The 9444-nt window shown below is 38.5% G+C and overlaps 1 protein-coding gene across 18 annotated transcripts in view; it reads right to left on the reverse strand.

The window, feature by feature from the left end:
* Window positions 1–9444, reverse strand: part of madd (MAP-kinase activating death domain) — a 50760-nt gene that overhangs the window by 37861 nt on the left and 3455 nt on the right. For all 18 annotated transcript variants that reach the window (XM_013915742.1, XM_013915735.1, XM_013915740.1 and 15 more), the window contains exons 2-3: window positions 5489–5737; window positions 3738–4382 (exon numbers count right to left, since the gene is read on the reverse strand). In XM_013915742.1, coding sequence (XP_013771196.1) covers window positions 3738–4382; window positions 5489–5547 — 704 coding nt within the window. In that variant the 5' untranslated portion in view covers window positions 5548–5737. The remainder of the gene's footprint in view (window positions 1–3737; window positions 4383–5488; window positions 5738–9444) is intronic.

Genomic DNA, 9444 nt, shown 5'->3' on the forward strand with positions numbered 1-9444 from the left:
GAAAAATATATGTCTATGCTAATACATATATTGATAGATGTCCAGGGCAATTTTAAAGTTAAAAACAGAGTTGATGGGTTTTTTATTTTTGTTGTTGTTTTTTTGTTTTTCCCCTTGCTGTTGCTCATTTATTTTATTATTTACTTTGTATCTGTAATTTTCTTTTCTTTTATCTCTTCTCCCCTCTCTGGCTGGGTTTTAGTTACACTGTTCTGGATGGGTGGGTGGGGCACGACTGTTTGTTAATATTGCCGTAATTGTTGTTGGAAGCAATTCTTTGTTCAATAAAAAGACCTTGATCCAAAAAAACAAAAAAAAACAAAACCAGTTGATGAAATCATCAGGTCATTTTATTACTGCAGACAGCCACAAAGAAACCTGAACAAATAACCAGTGAAATCCCTAATGTGATGAGCAAATGAGACAAATGCACAAGAGGCTCTTAAGTAGTTGGCGCTATAGTAATGTGAAAACCCACTACTCTATGCACGCAGTGCTACTACCCTTTCTAAAGTGCATAATTATATGTGTGTGTGCGGTAAAGAGTGAGGGAGGTAAATCATTAGCCGTTTGGATCTCTCCCACCAACTGCAGCTGTTACCCACGGGCAGGCAGAGACCTCAATCTGTCAGAGCCGCCATAGCAGAAAATGCTCGCAGTCATTATGTGATGACTCTACTTCTTTGTCACTGCAACACCACATTTCAATCAACCATGTCAAAGGGGGAAAAGAGAGATTCTCAGGTCTGTTCAGCCTTCGGCTTTTTGAGCTTGTCAGAGAAGCCATAGTTCTATATTACTGATAAGTGGAGTCAGAGCGACATTTTATCAAAGAAAAAAAGGCCAAGGTATGAGCTTAACTGGGTGCTAGACATTCCAACAGTGCCTTTTAAAGAAGACGGGAAAAGCTGCGCTAGTTTAACAGCTATAAATAACAATCATTCGATGAATAAGCTCTTGTGAAGTGACAGCCTAATTAGCACTTTGTCAATCAAAATTTGCAATCTATTAACTCACCCATGGCAACAGAAAAACCCAAAGAGCACCGAAAAATACTGCCACATCACGCCACCGCATCAAATACAGGGTACAGCTGTGAGTACTCTGCAGCTTAAATTAAAAATGAATTAATTAGCCTTCAAGCTTAATTAAGAAAATCGAAACATGATCAGCAATTTGTGTTAAGTCTAATAGGCAGAACAGAACGATAAATCCCCTTTTATCATATTATTGGATATATTGGGGGTATCCAATTGAGACCTTTTTTTCTTTTCACTCTCTGGGTTATATTTTCACCTTGGCGTGGATGATTGTGGCCAAAATGATTCCCATAATTATTTTGATCATTATTGAGATGACAATTACATTACACTCCTTCCACATCTATGTGCAACATTCATGCTATTCTACTAAAGTCTGCATCAAAATGAAACTGGTCCTCCATATCTGCCTAAATTCAGCGCCTCTGAAGAAAAATCAACAAATATAAATAAAAAACCTGTACCAAAACTTAACACAAATTAAATGAATAAAGTACTGTTTTCCCTTTTACTCTGTGCTGTATTAATAATAATTAAAATATCTTGTGAGCTGTGAGATCCCTCTACATTCCCCTGATATCACTACTTTGGAAGAATAATTGTGTCTCCACTATGTTCACCCTTCTGCTGGAGTTTTTGTTACTCACTTGTGTTTTTTTGGCCACATGGAATGTGATTGCTGAGTTGATCATGGACAGTTCATGTTAACAACCACTGCATTGTTTTTCTTGCCGTCCATTCATTAATTATACTGCATTTAGAGGTGTGTTTTCAGGCAGCTGAATGAGTTAGTTGTTTCTTTGCTATCTAGACTAGAACAGGATTTAGGACAGAACAGGTACCAATAACAATATTTGGTGTAAAATTCCAATACATGAGTCAATACCTCTTGTCCTTCAGGCACAGGAAATGAACAGATTTCCCTAGCATTTCTTATGTATAGAGTCCTTACTAACATAACTTGATAACGCAGGAAAAAAACATAAGCTACATTTTGAAATTTTCATTTATTGGCTTAACAATGGCCAATAATACTGGCCGGCCAATATACTGATCAAGGTGTAGTGCAGACCCAACTATAGAGCACTCTTTGCATATGTATTTTTGGTTGACATGTATTTCCAAACAACAGCTGATGATCTGCCTAAAGGGAAAAAGGTCTTCACCTTCTTGTTCTTGATTTTTATTGCATATCTGTCTTAATATGCAGAGTTACTTGTCCTGACTAGTCCAGGAAACTTCAAGCTACACAGTGTAGGGAAGAGCTGTGGTTGGCACATGCAGCCAGGGGGTCAAGAGCTGATTAAGGGGTCACTTCATTTGCTTTCACTTGGTGTTTAATATTGCCTGATTATGTTCATTTAACTGTGGGAAGCAAAAGACCATGAAGTCTGTACAGCCCTATTTTCTGCTTTTATACAACAGATAGACTTTGTGAAATATTTGCTGCTCTGAAAACTTTTTTATACAGTTTATTATAGTAATTTAGCCAAGTGGGCAGTGTCATATTATTTGTTCAGTATAGTGCACTCAAACTCAATTGTTTACCTTCCTCTCAGCATTGTCTGCAGGACATGAGGAAGAGTGCATGTCACACTTGAGCAGATGGTGATGAAGTGGTGTCCTAACAATAAATTGCTTAGTAGTTTGTGAAAACAGCGACCCTTCATTTTCCCAAAAACCCACTATCTGTCAAGCTTGGGTGTACACACAAAATGATTCATTAGAATTATGTAACAATTGTTATTCTTCCTGAAATAATATTTAATGTAAAACAAACCACTCAAAACAAAGTTGATTTAAATGCACTGTGGACATTTTGTTTGGCATTATTTGTCATTGAGGTGGAGCTTGAAAGCATAAAGCATACTGTGAGAACAAGACACACGCCACAGATGGCCTGCAAAACTGCGCGGCACCACAGACAAAGGCTCCTGTATAATTGTGAAACACAAACATACAGCTAACAGGTGGACAACGGAAGAAGCAGACGGGAGTAGAAACAAAGGAGTGCAGAAAACATCAGCAGGAACACTGACAAAACAAGTTTTCTCCAACTTTTCTAGCCTTTAGAATTGAATGTGAAATAATAAGCTGTGTGAATGGTTGTTATTAATGTGCATCAAATGCACAGACATTATTTAAAAGCTTGCACAAGAAATTCAAGTGAGTTGAATTCAACTGAAACTGTGCTTTAAAAGAGCGCTAATTGCTCTTTTTACATAAACTACAGGTGGGTATGAACAGATGTATCATCTGCCAACTGCTGTCTCTGGAGACTGAAGTATGTTACAGTCAACAAAAGAAAACTTTGAAGGGAATAAACAATCTACTGATTAATATGGATGCTAAAATCCTTTAAAAATGAATCCACTCTGGTCTCTGCTTATGAGATCTTGTCATCTAACTTGGTATTTGCCCCTAAGGCTGGCACAACGAGAATGGTCATACAAAAATAAGTGTTTAGTGGGTGTTTAATGTTTTCATGTGCTTAGCAATTACACAGCAATCATCAAGTGGATTCTGGTGTTTCTATACTACACAACTTATTTTGACAGGATGGGTTCTTGGCAAAGACCTACTTCAAAATAATCTGTGTGTTATTTATTTGGCTAACAAAGCTTTTAAAGAAAGATTAAGACTATAAAACCTGTTTGTGAGTGAAGAAGCATTAGTGCATGAAATCTGAAACCTCACCTCTGGGTGGCACGAGGAAGCCCCGCCCGTTGTGTTAGCCTTTGACTGCAGCAGTCCACTAACCTCTTGAGAATATATAGGCATTCCCTAAAGGTGGAGAAGAAGGGGTAATGGCTGAGTATGCACAGAGAGGTCAGTGTGCTGTTGCGGTTCCTGGCCGCCACCTTAGCAGCACTCCGTTTGTGCTGTGGGGACTTGCCGGCATTTTGCTCAGCACCTTGCTGTCCACCCTCTTCTCCAGAAGCAGGCGGAGGTACTGACTCTGCATTCTTGGGTGGAGAAACCACACTGTGTGGAACTCCACCCCCACCACTATCAGACCCTTCGCTTGTGGTCTCTGTTGCCCGTTCTGCTGTCTCAGCGTGACTGCTCTTCTCTCCTCGAGTACGATGATGTCCTCGCTGAAAGGAGCGGTAGAAGTTGACACAGATTCCATAGCGAGTAATTCCTGAGTCCTTGTCAGTCAGGGTGAAAACAAAAGAGGAGTCATCGCGAAGGCTGACCCTGCGCTGGCGTATACTCAGGCAGCCCTCCGGTTGGCAGAAGAAAACCACGTCTGGTGGGAGTGGAAAGTCTTGGTGGTCCTCTAGTGGGTAGCGTCGGAGAAGCTGAGGGGTCTGGGCCACACTGTCACTAGTAGGTTGCCTGGAGGTTAAATGGCAAACATTTGTCAGCAGTGCCCAGAATTATTGCTTAATATGTTCTTTGAGCACATTACAACTAATTCCTGATGCAACTGCAACTGAGTTCCTATCACATGTTAAGAGGGGAGCTTCAAATCCCTTACATGAAACATCAAAATATCAAATCAAGACATTAGTGTATTTATGTGTCAAATGTGAGCGACAGCAAATATGAGAAAAGAATGTAAAAGACAGACTTCTGTGCTCTCACTGTTACCTGCTTTCTGTTCAGACCCCTTTTTCTTTTCTTTTTAAACGACAGCCAATTTGAATAAAGCTGGCTTAAGGGGAAGAGGGAAATATGCTAAAACAGCTTGTTTCAGACAGTGGAGGAACTGAGGGGCTGCACCAACGCCCACTACAAGATACATTAAGATTATTTTTAAATTGTGAAATAACCAAAGCTAATCTAGCAGAGTATCTGAGGTGTAACAGGTTCCCTTTAATATGAAAGACATAAAAAGAAAGACAAATTTCATAAAGGAAGAAATGGAAACCACAGAGTTCAAACAAAAACATTGAACAAAGCCTCGATAGTATTTCTGTGGTTACAGAAGCAAATGTGCAACCAATTTAGCATTTCAAACTAAAGTGTTTGAACTGCTTGGAAATCTGTGCAGAGGAAGTATGAGGCAACAACCATTCCATCCAATAACAAATCTGAAATTGTTCTTAAACACTTAAATCACCAACCGCTCAAATAAACAGACACAGTGACTGAGAGTCCCCTCTGATTTCACTGTATTATGTCAATACTTTTTTTTTTGGCTCAGTCACTATGTTTGAAACAATATACTACTTTTCTTCATTTTTCATAAGCTGTTGTATAAACACCAAAGCAAAAACATAAGCTGTGAAATCATCAGATTTCAAGGTTGCAGTTTTCCAAAAACCTTCAAACACTGCAAGGATGCATTCAAAAGTGCTGAGAATTTTCAACAGAGTAAAAATAGAAGATGATATAAAAACCAAGAGGTCTACTTTGTATGCCTATTATATGTCAAGACACTAAAGAAAAAAGTATTAAGGTTAAAGGGTAGTGGGTGCCATGTCTGCCTAAGGGCTTACCTTGCTCCAACCACTACCAAGTAGTCGAGAAGGCGGGGGCACATTTTCTTTTTCTCCATGTTGGACTGACCATGTCCTGTATGTCACAGCATCCAGGATATACGTCGCCTCTTGAGTTAAGGGTACCTCTCCATCACAAGTGAGAAAGCTCAGGAGTATACTTGAAATGCAGCTCCTTTACTATCATTATGATGATTCAAAAAAAAAAAAAAAACATAAAAGAAGAAGAAGAAGAAGACTGGGTCCAATCTGTAACACACAAAGAAGAAGAAAATATATATTATTGTATGTTTTTATGACCACAATATAATAAGCTTGTGTCTGCACAATGAAAGCACCTGGTACACACACTGGATATCACCAAACAGCAGCGTAATTTTTCAGAGTTACAAAATGGGGTCAGATTGGGTTTTATGATGTATAGTTGTGACTTTTCAGTAAATGTCAAACTATAATAAAGTATAAATCCACTCAGCTCTGCAGCATTCTCCACTTTTCCTCTATGTACAATATATATGCTACCTTTGTCCACAACACCAACTCTTCACAAGGCTTTTAACCCCACACAACAGCAGAAGTTTCACATGGAGGTGGTTTTAAGATGGAATAAAGCATTTGGAGCCTTTTCAGCTAAAGAGCAGACAAAGAACTGTATTGTTCTGTCCTTGTGGTATTCGAACAAATAACAAATTATAATTTGTTATAAAATTAAACTTATAATATCAGAAATGCTTTCTGATATTACCAAATTTCACAAGACATCATACTACTATAAACAAAGAAACAAAATGCAAAAAAAGGTGTGTGGATGTGTTTATAGGGTATATGTTGGACATTAAGACGACATAGGAAGAAGAACCACAAAAACCTATAAACAGAATTGTTGGAGATTAAAACTTATAATTTTGGGTTAAATTTACATAGACATAACTAAAGAATCACTCTAAACATATTACAAAATATTACTTGCTGCACTTTAGAGTTGACAATAATGCGTTGCCTGGTTGTTTTTGTTGGAGGGTAAGGAGAGGTAAGTAAGCAGCTTAGGGGCCTTGGTGGAATGAGCACACTTCACAGCTTGGACTTTGTCCAGCAAACTAAACCAGCACCTCTACAGATGGCTATTAAACACCAGGAAGCCACTTGTAGCTCCAGTCTAGTTCCCTTATCGTGCCAACAGACAACTTAACATTCATATTAAGGCAACATACAGTGCATGACTACAGTTTAGCGGGCATTCCCTGACACAATAACAACACCATCTCAATATATTAGTTGAGTTGCTTTTGTGAGAATAAATTTAACATGAGCAGCTTTACAAACAGGTGCACAAGCTCTGGATCTCCTCTTGTAAAGTAATGACAAAGCACTGGCCACTAAATACAAAAAAAACAAGTCTGGGCCAGGATTATGTTAAGCTCAACTCTTAAGACTTTTCTGAAAAACAATTTAACATCCCCACAGCCATGGCATTTCATGCTATTTTCAGCAATAATTTATGCAGCTATATGATCTGCTTTTTAGAGGAACTCACTCATGTTCTATAACTTACAAAATCTGTGTATTTATTTCTTTGTCTCACAAATCCTCCTACATTAGGATCAGGAGTTCAGCAACCAGCCTTGGCACACAGCTACATCTCAGGCCCCTGACAGCTCTTATCAATAGTTATCATGATGATGTCATCACATCGCCTTGCAATCACCTAACGACAAGCTCAGATAACCTTTTTTAAAATGCCTTGCAAAAGCACTGAATCATTTGTGTTTCACAACAGTAACATTAATTTATATTCACTTCGCTTATGCATCATACAGTATAACGCCATCATGTTGCCTTGCAACCACCAAGCAATGAACACATATTTATCTAACTTGTTATAACCATCATTTTACAATCATTTGAATTTTACAACCAACACCACAAACTGGTCAAACTATACTGTAGCATGGGCATGTACTAGTTAAACAAATAACAGCACTGCCAAACATGTTAGTAGTTATGACACAATCAGGACAACCCTCATGGGAAGCACTTGCAGGTGTAACCAATGAACTGGAAGCCCACAAGAAAGAAAAGAACAGCAGTGAGATCCCCTTAAAACCACAAGACACAAATTGACAATTTCAGTCCCATGCTCAACTTTTCAACTTGTAACTTTTCAGTGTGAATATAATCAGAGCAAAACCAACATGCTGACATTCAATTCAAAGACTATAATGTGGCTGCAGTAAAACTACAGTCTGAAGTATCTCTCTTTCCTCCCAAAACCATCAAACATTACAGAATTACTGCTCTGCTTTTTGTTTTTCTGGAATAAGCAGCAAAATCTGAAGCTTAAAACACCTCAGAGGAAAACACCATAACTGCTAATGTTCACATCAGCTAATTGCACAAAACAAAACCACCGTAACGTGATCTACTTGAGCTATCATGCGATGCCAAACAGCGTTTACTCTAAAACTAACAAATACTACAGGAGGCCATGCTACTGAAACCCCACCCTGAAACACAAACACTCAGGACCCAGAGCAGTTTCTCACTGTCACTTAAAGGCTGTTATCCAACAACTGATAAGCTGAAGGAGCTTTAATTTAGTCAGTGGTTCATACTGCATCATTGATGCATTCCCACTGAAAAGCTAAGACCAGGATTCTTTTCTACAAGCTTAAGATAATCTTACAATGACAACACCTCTATCAGTGCAATTACTGCAAAAAAGATTCAAACTTCACATTAAATAAAAAAAAAAAGAAGACCTGATTCATAAGGACTGAAGGATGAATTACTGAAGTCTAACAAGCAGCAAAACTTGCGCACATCTATGAAAATATGCCAATTTCACTGCAGTTCCAGGAGTTGCTTTTGAATTAAACAACATGACCGCATCTACTCCATCACACAGACATATGAGAAGCAGTATATCCTATGTCTGACAGAACCCGTGTTGCTTTGTTCTTTTCCCATGTCGTTTGGACTAGTTACATGTTATAGACTCAGTAGCTTTAACTGTAGAAAACACTTCTGACCTAATTTGACTCTTTCTTCAAACAGGAAACCCGCAGTCCCCCTAAAGACTCATTTACACTTCCAGTTCTGTTTTCATGCTCAACACAATATTAGAAAGAGCTGTCAGAAACTACATCTATTACACTAGAAAAAAAGGTTTCGCTCTATGAACATTAAAACTGCAGCGACCTTCAGTGAAGTGACACCACACAGAATGCTTAAAATGAATCTGCACCAAATATAAATAAATCCTGATATGAATATCGTGTTTCGATATGTGCGCTTGTGTGGTAGAAACAGAACAGACACACAACGATAACAGGGCAGACAAATGGACTGCATGTAAATCATGAGTGGGACACGATAGTCACACATTCTGACAAAGGTGGTCATTAACCCCCTCAGCCACAGAACTACCAGTGCGTGACACAGCTGTGTCCAGCAGACATTATTACAGAAGGCTTCAAACGCATTATAGGTGTAATTATGTCTAATAGCTCCACTTCTGAGCAGAGAAGCTGCTCACAGAGGGACATGAACCATTAGAATTAAAGTATTCTTGATGCATGCTAAAATGTTCTAATGTTTTTATTTTTATATTTTTATTTTACGTCAATTTGGAACTGAGTGAATGTTTAACACATTTCACTGAAACTGCAGTATTAAAACACTGATTCTTAAGCTACCACAGATACATAATACCTTCTTATGGTTTTGGGAAGCTTGACAGTGTTTAATGTGAACTTTCACCACACTGTTAAATCCAAGAGTATCTGATGTGAGGAGCCACACAAAGATGCAGTTCAAACAGGCCTGCCAAGTGGGATGACACATCTTAGGAAGTCAGCTTAATGTTCACACTCATCACACTTGGTAAAGTTATTCAAATACCCTAAAAGTCTGGCAGCTTTTTACTGACTTTTGCACACTGATGTACAAGAAGGAAA

Source organism: Pundamilia nyererei, unplaced genomic scaffold, assembly GCF_000239375.1.
Source record: "Pundamilia nyererei isolate P.nyererei 1_Seehausen unplaced genomic scaffold, PunNye1.0 scaffold00356, whole genome shotgun sequence".
Taxonomy (NCBI): domain Eukaryota; kingdom Metazoa; phylum Chordata; class Actinopteri; order Cichliformes; family Cichlidae; genus Pundamilia; species Pundamilia nyererei.